Below are 16,570 nucleotides of genomic sequence, written 5' to 3'. Positions count from 1 at the left end.
ACAAAACTTTGGAATCTCATCCCTAGAAGCTTCTATGTAGCATTGTATCTATTTTTTTCTTTACAGTCACCCAGGCCCAAAGGCTTTGAGTATACTTTGCATGTCTTTGACTCATACTTTGGGCCCTTTTCATCAGTGATTCCTTTGTCTCAATTTTTAGAATTTTTAGATACCCAGTCTTGCCTATCCTTCCCACCTTCTTTGCTGTTACACATCACTGTCTTTTACCACCATATTTCAGCTTCCTGCAGTTAGTCTTGCGATGCCTTCCTTCGCTGTTTACAGTCTATTCATAGAACACCAGCCAGAAAGATAATGATGACATGGGACTCAGAGTGGCCTGACTCTGCTCTGTGATTTCCTGTTTCTCCCACTCACCTGCCTTCTGACTCATGCTCAGGAAGTTAGCCTCTACAGGGGAGTGCTTGAAGTGTCTTGCTGTGAACTTGACAGGATCTGGACCGGCCTTGGAGATGGGTCTCTGGGCATGCCTGTGGGGGGGATTATCTTGATTGTGTTAATTAATTAATGTGGGAAAAGCATTTAATTTTGGATAGGGCACTCCATGTTCTCAGAACCCTGGCCTCTGTAAGATGAGAGTGAGCTGAATGCTAGCATGCATTTCTCACTCTCTACTTCTTGACCATGATAGAATGTGGCCCGCTCTCTCAAGTTGCTTCTCCTCTGACTTCCCCACCGTGGTGGACTGTAACCCGGAACTGCGAGCTACAATAAACCGCATCTCTCTTAAGTTGCTCTTGTTAGAGTATTTGATTCTAGCAATAGGGAAAGAAACCAAGATAAAGGCCCTGACCAACACTGCTTCTGTATAGCTTCTCCCTTACGCTTTGGCTTATCTCTTGCCACAATTTTTAATGTTCAGATCTCCGCTTCTCCTCTGTACCCTTTCTCTGATAGGCTGAAGCACTTTTTTCAAGGTCTTTCTACTCTTGGCCCCTAGTTGTTCTTGTATTGCTGTGACCAAAGCACCCAGCAAAACAACTTGGGCAGAGAGATTTGCTGTGGCTTACGGTTTTAGAGGGCTGGACCCGTGATCGTTTGGGCTTAGGTGTGTCCATGCAAGACCATGATGCAGCTGGTGGAAGAGCATGGCTATTCATATCTCAGCAGATGGGAAGCAGAGAGAAGGTTCAGGCCGCTATTCAGCTGGCTTCCTCTTTTCATTCCTTCTGAAACCCCAGCCCATGGCATGGTCCCAATCCAGGTTTAGCGTGGGTCTGAACTGTCCTCACAGAAACACCTAGAAGTGTATCTCCGTCTTCTAGGTGATGGTAACCCAGTCTGGTTGACAATGATGATTAACTATGACTGTCTCTCTGCCCAGGCATCTCTGTAGATGCATGTGTGATGCACACTTTTCTCTTCAATGTCACCTCTCAGTGGCAATTTTCCAATCTGTGAACTCCCTGTCTGTAGCCATATTAGTTTCAACTCCATATCACCCTTTCCCTCCTTTGCTGTCCTGCATAGCACTTAGTGTGATAAACACATCATACATCTTACTCTACTGCTTTTATTGTAGTCACCAGTGTCTAGAATATAAACCTCATCCAGGAGATGAGTTTTTTGCTTGCCTAGTGCTGGTTAGGTTTGGTCAACTTGACATCATCATAGATGTACTCGAGAAGAGGGAACCTCAGTTGAGAAAATGCCTCCATGGGCTTAGCCAGAACATAATTTATATGTTTTTTTGTGGTGTGCCTGTGTGTGTCCTTGATTAATGATGTGGGGAAGTGTGGGCAAGTGGTCACAAGTTGCGTAAAAATGCAGGCTGAGCCAGCCACAGAGAGCAGTCCAGGAAATAGTGCTTCTTTTTTTTTTTTTTTTCAATGCAGTTTATTCAGGAACCTTGTACAATCATCTGACCCTGGGGAAAGCCAGTCCACAGCTTAAATAGCCTCTGGGTAGCCAACCCCAGCGTGCCATGTGGGCAATGCAGATAGGTCCACATACATGGAAGCAAGCCAGATCTTTGGCCTTAGCCAAATGTGGAATTGTTCGTGACAGAGAGCACTCATCATCGGGAAGGTGGAAGGCGGAAACCAGCTCCATCTTTCAGGCGCGGCATTCCGCAGCTCTCTACAGTTCCCCCTTTTTGTTTTAGACGCATCTTAATGGCCTTTGCCTCAGTTCCCGACTTGAGCTCCCATCCTGACTTCCCTTCAAGACGGATTGTGATCTGGACATGTAAACTAAATAAATCCTTTCCTTCCCAAGATGCTTTATGGTCATGGTGATTTTTGTTTTTGTTCTTCTTTTGTAAGATTTATTTATTTATTATGTATACAGTGCTCTGCCTGCATGTACGCTTGCACACGAGAAGAGGGCATTAGATCACATTATACATGGTTGTGAGCTACTGTGTAGCTGCTGGGAATTGAACTCAGGACCTCTGGAAGAGAAGACAGTGCTCTAAACCTCTGAGCCATCTCTCCAGCCTGGTCATGGCGTTTTTAATCACAGAAAAAGAAAAAACAAAAACAAAAACAAAAACAAACAAACAAAAAAACAAGCTAGGACAACCCTGACATAGAAATTTTTAAATGTAATGTTCAGGGCTTTGTGAACACTAGTGAAATAAGCGTGTGAATAAGTTAATTGATTTTGCATCATGATTCTTCTGTTAAGGATAAGAATAGAGCCTTAGGTCATTTACCAATTTGTGAAGATAGCTCTCCTGGTCTGTCTTGCTTGCCAGCGCCCTTGCTGTTTGTACTGCTTCATCTCTCAGGGTATTATGTACATGAACTTTATATTGGGTTAACTGCACTGTAAGAGAGGGGAAGTCATCAATATTGCATATCTTATTAGTGCTTTTACCACCAGTCACTATTAGGCAGAAGACAAAAATAGGTTTTTTTAACCTTGAGTTCATGTTGAAGCACTTTCTCTTAGAGCATGTAAAATGTCATTGGTTAAACTGTTTCTTTTAAACTAAAAATTCTGAGAAGCTCACCTTTTCTGCCTTCTAGTGGCAAAAAAAAAAAAAAAAAATAGCTATACTTTCTTTACCAAGATGAAAAATATGTGTATTCTGTGAACTTGACTCTACAAGGAGCAAATAGTTGAGTGCTACCTGTTTGGTTAATGTGGCTCAGACTTGCTGGATATGGCTTCCACTGCAGGAAGCTGGGATTGGTGTTTGCTCACTACCACTGAAGCAATAGGATCAAAAAATTTCCAGGTACTTTCAGTGGCGTAGGGCGTTGATAAGATACAGAGGTCACATGCTCAGTAGTCACAGATTATGATGAATGTGAATCACACTTTTAAGTTTCTGCAGCTGCTTTTAGGAGTTACAAAGCACAGGATGTGTCTAGTCGGCATTTCCCAGCACCTGCCCTATTTGCGGCTCATATTCAAAGGGAATGATTGAGCTCAAAGTGAATTCTGCATACCAAGATGAACTGATATCCTGGGTTATAGAAATAGAGCATGAATACCAACCAGGTCTGTCCCAGAATGTTTGGGTTCCTGGTTAGATTTTTGAAATTAGATTTTTGTCATAAAATGCTGATAGTAGCTGAGAAGTGGTGAAAATTTAGCTGGGATTTGAGTAGTGTGTTGATGAAGTGCTGTACAATGTGGTTAGAAGGCAAAGCCTGAGTGAGAGGTTCTGAAGCTCCTCCCACCCTCCGCACTCCCGTTTCTGGCCCTTCCATTTTGTCCATATCCTTGCCAGACTTTATCATAGTCTGTTTGTTTGATTTACAATACTGTCTTAAGAATTTGTGCATCTAAGTTTATCCTTTCTTTCTTTCTTTCTTTCTTTCTTTCTTTCTTTCTTTCTTTCTTTCTTTCTTTCTTTCCTTCCTCCCTCCCTCCCTCCCTCCCTCCCTCCCTCCCTCCCTCCCTCCTTCCTTCCTTCCTTCCTTCTTTCCTTCCTTTCTTCTCTTTCCTTCCTTTCCATACTTTTATCTGGTGATGGCATCAGGGTAATATTTGTTTTATAAAGAGTTTTCTAGCATCCCTTTATTTTCTATTTTATATAGTCATTTGAGAAGGATTGTTGTTAATTCTTCTTTAAATATGTGGTAGAATTGTGCAGTGAATTCATTGGACCCTGCACTGTTCTTAGTTGGCAAGTGTGTATGTTTGCACACATGTTTGTGGGTGTATGTGTGTGTAGGCTAGAGGACAGCCTTGGGTGTCAGTTCTTAGGCATTGTTCACCTTGGTTTTTGAGGCAAGGTCTCTTACTGGCCTGGAGCTTTCCACATTAAGGTAGGCTAGCTAATCAACTGAGTCTTGGGGAATCTTCCTACCTCTTCCTCCTGATTGTTAGGATTTTAAACAATATGCTTGCCATTAAAAACTTATTTAAATTTTTTCAAACAATTTATTTTGATCATTCTTTTTCCTCTCCCAGCTCCTCCTCACCTCCCTACCCACCTACTCAAACTTTAAGTTTTCTTAAAAAAAATCAAAGCAAGCAAACAAATAACCCAATAAGATGGGGGTGAGAGGAGGTAAACAAAAAGCACCCAAAATCATGAGTCCATTGCATGTTTGTAAATTATTCCTGGGCATGGGGCCTGTTTTGGAGTATGGTTAATATATCTAGTGACACTCTATTGGAGAAAACTGATTTTCCTTTTCCCAGAAGGTATCAGTCCCAATAACTTCTTGGTTAAGGATGGGATTTTGTGTACACTATCCATTCTCTGTGCTGGGATTTTGTCGGGTTTGAACTTGTACAGGTCTTGTGCATGCTGTCACAGTCTTTGTGAGTTAATATGTGATCATGTTGTGTCTGGAAGACACTGTTTCTGAGGGACCATCTACCACCTCTGGCTTTTGCAATCTTCTCCCTTGTCTTCAGAATAGATCCTTGAGCACTGGGCCAGGAATGAGGATTGATAAGATCCCGTTTTTAGCTGAGTGATCTAAAGTCTTTGACTCACTGCACATTGTCCAGTGGTGGGTCTCTGTTAATTTAATTTCCATGTACTGTAAGAAGCAGCTTTTCTAGTGAGGGTTGAGTGATACACTAATTGTTTCCCTTCATCTTACCTTAAGATTATGTCTGTTCTTGATGTTGAAGCATTTTTTTTTTTTTTTGGATGCAGCAGAAAAAATGGATTCTGTTTTCCAATCTAGTCTTTTAGTCAGTGTCTTTTTATTGGGGAATTGAGGCCATTAATATAGAGCTATTAAGTAGTAATATCTTTGTTTTGTTATGATGTATTTTTCCACTCTCTTATGATTAACTGTTCTGGATTATATATTCTTTATGTCCTCCTCAGTGTTTTCAAGTTTTTTTCTTCCCTCTAGTGCTTTCTATAGAGCTGGATTGGAGGACAGACATTGTTTAAGTTCAGTTTTTACTGTGAACTGTTTATTATTCTATCAAATGTGATCGATAGTTTTGCTGGATATAGTAGTAGTCCAGGTTGGCATCTGTGATATATTTATCCTTGTAGAATACTTGGAGACGTCAGTAAAAAGTTAGGTATTAGTCTAATGGGCTTGGATTTTTATATAACATTATCTTTCCCCCTTGCAGCTTGTAATATCTTCTCCCTGTCCCCATACATTTAGTGTTTTAATTTTTATGTGTTGTGGGAAGGTTTTTTTTTTTTTTCTTTAGATTGGGGAAATGTTCTGTGATTTTTGTTAACAATATTTTCTGTGCTGTTGACCTGGGTTTCTTCTGTTTTCTCTTTATGAACAGTTCTCAACCTGTGGGTCATGACTCACAGGTTTGGAGAACAAATTACTTTCACAAGGGTCACCTAAAACTATCAGAAAATACAGATATTTACATCACAATTCACAACAGTAGCAAAATTACAGTTATGAAGTAGTAACAAAAACAATCTTATGGTTCGTGGGGGAGTCCTGACAGTGTGAGAAAGGGTATTAAAGGGTCACAGCATTATGAACGTTGAGAAACACTGCTCCATACTTCTTATTTGTAGGTTTGGGCTTTTTATAGTGTTCTACATTTCCTTGATGTTTTGTGCTTGGCTTTTTTTTGTTGTTTTTAACTCTACATCGTCATTAATATATTCACTATAGGTCGATAGTCTTAAGTCCTTCCTCATGTGGATATTAACATGTTTAATTTAGTGTACCTTTGGCTGTATGTCCTGAATTTCATTTTTCTACCTATTTCTTATTAAGCTTTTGTTGATTGCATGAACAGCTTTGTTTTGTAAAGTAAAGTAATCCGTTACCCACTCTCTTGACTTTCTGGATGTGTTTATTTTAGTTCTCAATCCTGCTTGTGATAATGCCTCCTTTCCTGGGTGATACACTATCTCTAGTGGTTTTATTATGCTTTTTTTTTTTTTTTTGGTCAATGTTTTCTTTGACTGAGCCACCCATTTCTTCTCTATTGTCTTTAAGACCTGAAATTCTGTCTTCTACATTATTCAGTCAGTTGGTGAGGCTTACCTTTGAACTTTTTATTTGACCTCCTGAGTTTTTTTTTTTTTTTTGCTTTTTTTTTTTCATTTTGAGTTTTATTTCCATGTGGATTTCTTTTCTTTAAAAATTCTGTTTCTTTGTTAAATTCCACTTAATGTTTGAATTGTTTTCATTTTTTTATTCAATGGTTTGTTCTTTCATGATCTTCATTGAATGAAGCATTTATTTATATCCTCTTCAAGGTCCTTGAACATACGCATGATAGCTATTTTGAAGTTCTTGTCTTGTGCTTCAGCTAGGCTGCCTTTCTCAGGGCCTACTGCAGTAGGATTTTTGGCTTCTAGGGGAGGCATATTGTCTTGGTTGTTCATGTTTGTGTGTTTGAGCTGAGATGGCACATCTGGAGTTACAAGGGTTGTGGCGTTCATGAGTCTTGTCTACGTTGGGGGCAGAGGTTGTTCAGTTTTTTGGCTGTTGCTACCCTAATCTGGATCCTAGACAAATTTGGGTCCTCAGTAGAGAGCAGTTCCATGAGTTAGTGTGGACTCACAGAAGAATGGAGGCGGTCTAGAAGGAATGAATGCATCCTAGCTGAGTGCGGTGGCTGTGGATTTCCCGGTAAAGAGTGGTTCTGAATCTCAGCCAAGTGTGGAGCTATAGTGGAGACCTTGTTCTGTGGATTGGTGAGGAGTCACAGAGGACTGGAGATGGCCTGGAAGGAGTGACTGAAAAGGATGTCAGTCCAAAGCTAGGGTGACCCTAATTCTGCAGCAAGAGGCCAAGTCTTAGGGGGATGGAGGTGTGCTGGCATGTACCATGCCTGAGTTCCTTAGTGTGGCAGTTGTGGGTTCCTGGTGGAGAGCCTTTCTGTGGATCAGAGGAATTCACAGAGAAATAGAGGTGGCTAGAAGGAATGGCTAAAAGGTGTGGGAGGGAAGAAATAGGGGATCCTGGGTCCACAGCAAGAGACCAAGTCCCAAGGGGATGGAGGGCCCATGGTTGGCTTCTTTTCTTTCTTTCTTTCTTTCTTTCTTTCTTTCTTTCTTTCTTTCTTTCTTTCTTTCCTTCCTTCCTTCCTTCCTTCCTTCCTTCCTTCCTTCTCCTCTTCCTCCTTTTTCTTTTCCTTCCTTCCTTCCTTCCTTCCTTCCTTCCTTCCTTCCTTCTCCTCTTCCTCCTCTTTCTTTCTTTCTTTCTTTCTTTCTTTCTTTCTTTCTTTCTTCCTTTCTTTCTTTTTTTTCTTCTGGTTTTTCAAGACAGGGTTTATCTGTATAACCTTGGCTGTCTTAGACTTGATTTGTAAACTAGGCTGGCCTCTTGCCTCTGCCTCTCTGAGTGCTGGGATTATAGGTGTGCACCACTGCAACCAGCTGGTTGTCCTTTTTTTTTTTTTTCATGTGGGTTTTGGGGATTTGACTCAGGTTCTCAAGTTTGTAGGACAGCCACTGTACTGACTAAACTATCTCCCCAGTCTTATTTGGAGGTTTTTAACTGTTTTAATCTTATTACTTGTTACGGACATATTAGATGTATTCAAATGATGTCATCTTGGATTATTTTGGGAGGTCATATGCATTTAGAGATTCATTCATTTCTTTTAGATTTTCTAAATTAAGAAGATATGATTTTTTTTTAATTTTTTTCTTAGACAAGGTCTTATTTTATAGATCTAGCTGGCCTGGACTTGCTGAGTAGATGGCATTGGTCTTGAGCTCACAAAGATTCACCTGCCTTTGCCTCCTGCATGATGGTATTAAAGGTCTGTGTGACCATGTCCAGCTAATGGACCATATTAAGGTTTGCCATAAAGATTTTCTGAATTTCCCTGGTATCTGTCATAATTTATACCGTTTTCTTTTGACTAGTTTATCTAAGGATATGAAAATCTTACTTGTCTTTTTCAAAGAACCAGTTCACTCTCTTTGACTCCTTTTTTCCCCTCTCTCTCATTTTATTAATTTTTTACTTCCCATCTACTGATTTTTTTTGTTTGGCTTGTTTTGCTTGTCCAGCACCCTCAGGTGCATAATTTAGTTATTTGAGATTTCTCTGATTTTTTTTAAGTAGGCAGTTGTAGCTAGGACTTCCCCCTGAGGATTGTTCTTCTGATGTAATTGTATCCCATAGGTTTTGATATGTTGTGTTTTCCCTTTCCTTCAGTTCTAGGAAATTTTGGATTTCCCTCTTGGCCCCTTTGGGGACCCATTCATCATTTAATAGTGTCTTCCTTAAACCCTGCAAAGCTCCTCTAACTTAAAGAGACTAGGGAATTCCATACTCTCAAGTTCTTTTTAGTCGGCACAGGAGAAATTTCTGCCCAGCTCTTTTAACTTTCAGAGGTTATTTTCTGTTGAGTTCTTTTTAGAGTGTTGTGCAGATGTCTGTGACCAGTGCTTGACCAGTTTGTGTGTAAATGAGATATACTTTCTTGGTTTTCAGTTAACTGACCCCCTCCACCTCAGAATCTCTTCTTTGACACCCCTTAATATAGTCTGCCTGCTTGGATTCTAGTGGTCTCTGACACAGAGTGGAGAGTCCCTTTGGGTAAACTTTATAACTCTGTGTCCCTTCTTTCAAGGTTCAAGTGTTCAGTTTATGCCACTTTTAGTTTTCCAATGCCTCTACAAATTGATCATTTTTTGCCTGGAGTTTAATAAATAGAGGAGGGTTAATTTGAAAAAAAAAAGCACCTCTGCAGTTATCTCCAGTAGTTCAGCAAGTTATAGAGTTTAGTTATTCCATTCAAACACTTTTTCTAATTTCCATTTTTTCCTTTTTTTCTTTTTTTTTTGAGCTATTATAGTGACGCATTTAGTAAGCCATCTAACACAAACTTCACTGCATCTTTCTTCTTTCCCCCTTTCTTTTTTTTTTTTTTTTATGTTGCTGTGATAAAATAACCTGATAAAGCAGCTGAAGGGAGAAAGGGTTTATTTTGGCTCACAGCTCGGTGGTACTGTCTATTGAACAGGAAGACGTGACAGCTGGCAGGGAAGGCATGGTGTCAGGAGCTGGGGAACAGGGGGGAGGAGGAGGTGGCTGGTCACAGTGCATCTTAACTCAAGTAGAGAGTGAGCAGGCTGTGTTGTCATTGGTAACATATTTCCTTCGGAAAGGCTGCACCTCCTAAAGGTTTCACCTCCTTCCAAACAGGTCTACTAGTTTGGGGAGTGGGGGTGGGGGTTCAGGGGGTGGGGTAGTGTGATAATGTTCAAGCACACGAACCTATAAGGGATATTTTACAATAAATGATAACAAAGCAATTAGCCAACTTTCTTGCTCCCTCCCCTCCATATTTTATTTTTTTCTTGAATATTGGGACTTGAGCCCAAGGCCTCTTGTGTTTTAGGCGAGAGCCGCCACCGAGATCTACAGCCCCACCTATAGATTTTACGATTATTGTTAACTGATTTCTAATACAATCCCACCGTGGCTAGAGAACATACCAAGTATGGTCTTTATAAATAAATCTTACTGATTTTTTTTTTTTTTTACATACATGTGCGAAGTGCGTTCTGACAACCCTTCCCCCACTTTCTCTCGGCCTTCTCCCACCCCTTACCTCCAGTTCTCCACAGGTGTCTTTTCCACATGCAGATCTTTCTGTTTTGAGACTTGCTGAACTTGATTGTAATCTTTAACGAGTCGAGTCGTTGAGATAGTCCAGTAGCCCAGGGTGTGGCTGGTCTAATCCTGTCAGTATTAGATCTAGTTCTCGGCTCAGGGTTTGGAGACATCATGCATGTGCCAAGTCACAGTGTTTACCATGTTGTATCTGCATTTTGAAAGCCCCCTTCCTTTTTGGAGGTTTTTCCCCCCTGTCATTTACCTAGGTAGTATTTCAAAAATGTCACACTGCCAATGTACTTGTCTGTGTCCACATTTACTTGTGTCTGTTACTCCAAACTGCTTGGTGCTCATTGTTCCATGTCTTCTTAAGTCTTTGTGAATTCAACCCTTTAATGGTTAAGAATTTTGCCTTACCATCTCCTGCAGGGCCTTTCCCCTTGTTGTCTTGTTATCGATAATATGAAGTCAGCCTCCGTTTGGTCAGGGAGTTTGGTCACTGTGTAGTTTTTTTATGTACAATTTTCCCTTCAAATAGCTGGATTTTGCTTTTCAAAAAAAAAAAAAAATCTCAGAGCGGCATTTTTTTTTAATTGGTATATTTAGGTGTCCTACGTTTAATACAGTTACGTACTGAAATCAGTCATCCTGCTGTTTACTGTTTCTTCTAACTGTCCCATCTTTCATTATCCCACCCAATTTTCAGATGTATTGTACACTGCATTGCTTACCTGTGCTACAGCAAGTTTGAGTTCTATTTCTGTTCCTATTATTGTTATTATTTATTATTAGTATTATTTACATTTTTTTTGTTTTTTTTTTTTTAAGGGAAAGATAGAGTGTTTAACACCCCATTGTGTGAACAAGGAATTGTTGGGTTTGGGATTGGGATCGCGGTGACCGGTGCTACGGCCATTGCGGAAATCCAGTTTGCCGACTATATTTTCCCTGCCTTTGATCAGGTAGGTTGCCTTCCGCTTTGCTGGGGAGGGCATCTCCTACAACAGTCTCCAGTGTCCAAACACGAGCCCATCCTACTCGATCCCTGCCGTGCCTGTCGTCTGTCGTCTTGTGTTTGTGCTTTGCCGTTCTAGTTTTTGTGATGTGGATGCGTTAAAGACCCAATGGCACTGTTTTAGGACATGCATTGGGCAGGAGAGAGTCACTGTGGCATGTCCCTTCTCTCTGCAGATTGTCAACGAGGCTGCCAAGTATCGCTACCGCTCTGGCGATCTTTTCAACTGTGGGAGCCTCACCATCCGGGCGCCATGGGGCTGCGTGGGCCACGGGGCTCTCTACCATTCTCAGAGTCCTGAAGCGTTTTTTGCCCATTGCCCAGGAATCAAGGTATCCTTGTTTACTTTTTTTTTTTTTTTATTGGATCCTTGTTTGTTGTTTTTGCTTTTGTTCATGCTGTTAGTGTTAAGAGAAGTGATCAGGTCCCCCAAGACCAAGTTCTGAGCACAAAAGGAGATTTATTTGAGGCAGAGAGACAGAGGGCGGGGAGTAAGAGACAAAGACGGGAGATAGAGAGAGAGGGAGCAGGGGGAAAGGAACAAGGGAGAGGGAGGAGGACAAAGGACTGTCTCTGGACAGAGAGGAGAGAGACGTGGCGCATAGGTTTATAAAGATAAAGAGGGAAACTCCATGTCAGGATGAGGTGTTTAATTTTAATTAGACATGTTTATTAGGTGAGCCAACAGGGGTTTTTGATTACTGGACTCTGATACTTTGATAGCTGGACCTTGGTAGTCAGCCTTAGGAGGAGGAAGTGGCCAAATAAGGGAATAGACCTGGGGGTGGGGATAGCTTTAGGAATGTAATCTGAGAATTTTTAGCAAGGCAGAGGGAATCAGGGAGAAGAGCAAGGCCTGCCAGGGCCATGCTCTCCATGCTCAAGCTAGCCAGAGTCCTTTCAGTTAGTTTTCACAAACACCCTTCCCTGAAGGAAGACAGGAAGGACTTTGGAATTGATGGAACTTAACTCTGTTTGAGAAAGAGAGATTAGCATTTCCTTTTAAATTAACTTGCTAATGCACACTTTTCCAGAATGTTCCTCCTGAAGCAGCACCTGCCTGATGTTGGCATTAATTAATGTTATAGATTCTAAAGGGGATGGTGTCCTCTCAGGGCTCTAATTTCTTCTTTCTAGTGGGTTTTTCCTGTTTAACTGATTTGGGGGTACTTTTAATAAAGCCTACAGTTTAGTCAATATTTACCTCAAAGTCATGTTTGCTTTTCGCTCAGTTTTCAGTTTTTAAACAGATGGAGAGAAGGCTATTATCTAGAGGTGAATCTTTTAAAATCTAGATTAAAGCAGCCCTGCTCAATCTACTTAGAAGGGTCTCCCATTTTTAACACGACCCTGGGCTAGCTTTTAAGTCTTTTTGATATCACAGATATTTTGAGTGTTTTGTCTCTTGTTATTCACCAAATAGCTTTCTAGGGAATCAGAGAAACTCAGAGATGTTTTAGCCAGAGAAGCATGTTTGTTTTTGACAACCCAAATCAGTTGTAAAAATGTTTACATTTTCTTCTTACTGTTTTATTATTATTATTATTTTATTTTCTGCTGGATCGTAATAATGTTTGTCTCAGTTGAATGGAGGCTGTATGCTTTTCTGATACAAGCCAGAAGTGGTAGTTTGGGACAAAAGCCACTTTGAGGCAACACTCATTTTTGAGTTTGAGCTGGATATTGGTCATATTCAATGTTTATCCTAGGAATTTATACAATGGAACTTTTAATCTGCTGTGTTTTATATTTCTTATTTTTAAACTTGAAATTCAAAATATAATAAATAACAATAAAGGGCTAATAAAAACAACTCTATGAAGAAAGCAAGGCCTGGAAAGTTGGCTTAGTGGTTAACAGCAATGTCTGTTCCTGCAGGGGATCCTGGTTCGATCCTCAGCTCCTACATGGCGGTTCACAACCATCTGTGTAACTCAAGTTCCAGGGGATCTGATACCTGCTTCTGGCTTCTATAGATACTGCACACTTGTGATTCCTAGACACATATATAGGCAAAATACCCATGCACAGAAAATAAAAATAAATACATTTTATGGCAGGAAGGTGGTGGTGAGCACCTTTAATCCCAGCATTTGGGAGGCAAAGGCATGCAGGTCTCTATGAATTCAAGTCTGGTCTACAGAGTGAATTCTAAGTTCCAAGACAGCCATGGTTACACAGAGAAACTCTGTCTTAGCAAAGAGACACTAAAGATAGAAGTATAAAGGCATTGCGTGATATGGATACTAGAGAAATTTATGCTATTTTATTTTTAAACAAAATTCTTTCAATAAAAATAACAATTTCTCAAAGCAGTAAGATTAAGAGTATGAGGCCAGCCTGGTGTGCCAGCCTGGTGTACCTAGTATGGCTTCCTCTCCGCCAGACCAAGGAGTGCTTGGTCTGTGGAGTAGTTGCCTAGTATGTGCAAGCCATGGATTTGATTCCCAGCTCCACAAAGCAAAACAAAACAGAACAAAAAAAACCAAAATAGTAAGTTTGACACCCAGAGGGGATTTGCTTCAGGGAGTCTTATTTGATCTTTGTAGTGGGTTCAGGCTTATTCTAATGATCCTTTCAAAGTAGAGTCTGTTCTTGCACAGTTACGAAACTCGTGAACAAGTTTGTGATTTGAGGAACCGTGGTCGAGACCGTGATCTCCAGTTTGCATTAAGACAGAGCAGGAGTCTCTGATCTGGCAAGCGCTGTGACCTTGGGTCGTGTCTTTTCCCCTCTATATGTTACGGTCTCTTTCTAAGTGAGAACAAGAGTAGTTGATACTTCCTGAGGTCACTTTGAAGGATTGACGAAACCACCCACTCAAGAGTGCTTTGCCGAGTCACTTGGCCGAGTTAGCTCATGTACTCCTCCTGCTGTCAATAATCCTCGTCATCTGCTCCCTCTTGAAGATCTTGGAGCCCTTGCCATCCACTGGAGATATGGAGTAGGCATGTTTTCCCCTTCTATGTGTAACTGGATGCTTTAATAACTCAGGCACAGAATTCAGTAAGTTGCTTTTTCACTTCTGAAGTGCAGGTTGCATTTGCCCGTCAGAGTGAAGGGGATTTTGGCACTTGGCATTGGGGAGTGGTAGCAGTGTGCTAGTAGGAGATGGTGCTTAGAGATGGACACTTCTCTTTGCTTTCTTTTTATTTTTAACATTTTTTTCTCATTTATTTGTTCACTTTACATTTTTGTGCCCCCTTCCTTCCTCCCCTCCCAGTTCTACTCTCTCTCCCTCCCCTCTTCCTCCTCAGAAAAGGGGAGCTCCCTTTCCCGTCCACCCCAGCTCATCAAGTTGCATCAGGACTGAACGTGTCCTCTTCTCCTGTGGCCTGGCAAGTGAGTTGTGTCCGATGTAGTCCCCATCTGCTACATCTTTGTGTGTGTGTGGGGTCTAGATCTTGGTTGATGCTTCAGTCTCAGCAAACCCCTCTAGGCCCTGATTAGTTGGCTTTGGTGTTTTTCTCGTGGAACTCCTGTCACTTCTAGGTCCTTTTCCCCCTCCCACTATTCCCCAAGACTCCCTTTGCATTGCCCAATGTTTGCTGTGAGTCTCAGCATCTGTTTTGAGGTGCTGCTCCTCAGCCTTTTGCTTTCTTTTTACGTGCTTTGCAGGTTCTCTTCCTTAAAGGAGGATCAGTATCTTGGTTATCAGAGCGTGGAAATACATTATAGAAATACACATGAACAAAGATTTCTGAGGGACACTGTAAATATTTTATAATAAATACAAATATCAGCTCTCTAGTTGAATTTAGTTACAGAGATTGGTTAAGTGTCAAGCCTTACAAGTGGGCTTCCTGGGGATGTATTTTTCTAAAATTATTTGTTTTTACAGGTGGTTATACCCAGGAGCCCGTTCCAGGCCAAGGGACTTCTGTTGTCATGCATAGAAGATAAAAATCCATGTATATTTTTTGAACCTAAAATACTTTACAGGGCAGCAGGTAAAGATTTCTTATATTTTGTTTTTGTGACTATCTTTATATTCTTTTGCATAGCTAATTTTAAAAAAAAAACCCATATTCCCCTTTAAGCTTGATTTCTACTTTCCTTATTTTTGGGGGTTGGCCTGATGCTTATATTTTGGTGCTAATTACTGGCCCTCAAGATCTGTTTTCTGGCTGGAGACACCTATCTTTGTTGTATAAAGCTGCCTAAGATATTATACCTGATTGGTTGATTAAAAGGCCTAAAACCTGGGTATGGCAAGATGGGGTAGGTGTGACTAAGGTTCTTGGGCTTTGGGTTCAGGAGAATCAAGAGAGAGAAAGCAGAAGAGAGAGATAGAGACAAAGAGAGAGAGGAGGAAGGAGGACACTAAGATGTGTTAAGCATGGAGAAGGAACCACATGTGCCGAGAGAAAGGGCTCCAATAATGGCATGGAAAGGGCCAGATGAGGAATAAAAGCAAGTATTTATAAGATTATGGATGGAAGGGTAGCCCAGATAGGCATGGTTAAGGCGGATGGCATTGGATGCGGGCTGGAAGGTAGATGGTGAGGTTATTGAGACAGCGTAAGTGAAATATCTGCCTAGCCCAAGGTAAATAAGGCAACTATAAAATTTAACAGGTGTCTGTGTGTTATTATTTGTGATAGTAGGTTAAATAATACTGCCGTAACAATTATAGGGCGAATATGAAACATTAAGTAGCCTAACACCAATTATATTAACAACAACAACAACACCTTGAAGATTGAGTTCTATGATACTTATTTTTGTCCTCACATGAGGACTTTAGGGAAAACCCATCTAGTTAGAATTTGATCATGGAATGTACAATGTTAGCAAGAATAAAAGATGATGCTTAGTTCTGTTTGGTTAGTGTGGGCTGAATGAGAAAGGGAAGGCACTTGTCCTTCATGACATTGAAAGTCCCCTTTAGATAAGTGACCCCAAAGGTGCTCTAGGTCAGGGGACCCTGTGGTAAAGCTGTCAACAGTGTGCTGTGCTGTATGGCTTCCCTGGGGGTCTGTCTGCCGTGAGCCGGGATGCCCGGTTACCCATCCTTTAGCTTACGATCACAGTTCTATAAACACACATCTGTGGCTGCTTATTTCTCGGCTGTAATGGAAAATTTAAATATCAAATGATTTATTCTGTCTAAAGTGTATTTTTTTCCCCCCTGAATTCAAGAACATTACTTTGGCAAATCACTCTTGAATAGTTAAATTTAAAACCACATGTTTTTGTTGTGATGTAATTTATGTACAATAAAACACACAGTTATTGTGCTCAGTTTGATGCTCTTTTGACAGCCTCATACATCCATAGAGCCAGTATATAGAGCAAGATGTAGAACATTTTAATCATTCCTGCAGTCCCCTCTAACACCCCCCCATTGTTTTTTGTTTTTTTTTTTCCCTTTTCTGCCTGCTATTCTCTCAATTCTATAAGTCTAGCTGCTTTCTGATTGCGATTAGGTTCATGTTTATTTTAGATTAGCTGGGCTTTGTGGAAATGGAATCTCACATATATTTTTTGTTTGTCTCCTTTTGCCCATACTGGTGTTACAGAGGTTCACGCATGTTGTTGTCCATGTCTGGTTTTATCTGTGTTGCTGAGTCTATTGCATTCGATTGTGTGAATGGTC

The 16,570-nt window shown here is 40.8% G+C and overlaps 1 protein-coding gene across 6 annotated transcripts in view; it reads left to right on the top strand.

Annotated features, from left to right (window-relative positions):
• Bckdhb (branched chain keto acid dehydrogenase E1 subunit beta) overlaps window positions 1-16,570 on the top strand; it is a 164,346-nt gene that overhangs the window by 33,911 nt on the left and 113,865 nt on the right. For all 6 annotated transcript variants that reach the window (XR_009592209.1, XR_009592210.1, XM_021633301.2 and 3 more), the window contains exons 4-6: window positions 10,785-10,918; window positions 11,148-11,303; window positions 14,813-14,921. Coding sequence is in view for 4 of the 6 variants with exons in the window: in XM_021633301.2 (XP_021488976.1) it covers window positions 10,785-10,918; window positions 11,148-11,303; window positions 14,813-14,921 (399 nt within the window). In the remaining 2 variants the exon portion in view is untranslated. The remainder of the gene's footprint in view (window positions 1-10,784; window positions 10,919-11,147; window positions 11,304-14,812; window positions 14,922-16,570) is intronic.

This window comes from Meriones unguiculatus, chromosome 6 (assembly GCF_030254825.1).
Source record: "Meriones unguiculatus strain TT.TT164.6M chromosome 6, Bangor_MerUng_6.1, whole genome shotgun sequence".
Lineage (NCBI taxonomy): Eukaryota > Metazoa > Chordata > Mammalia > Rodentia > Muridae > Meriones > Meriones unguiculatus.
The sequence above is the reverse complement of the archived record's forward strand: the minus strand, read 5'-3'. Positions and strand labels throughout refer to the sequence as shown.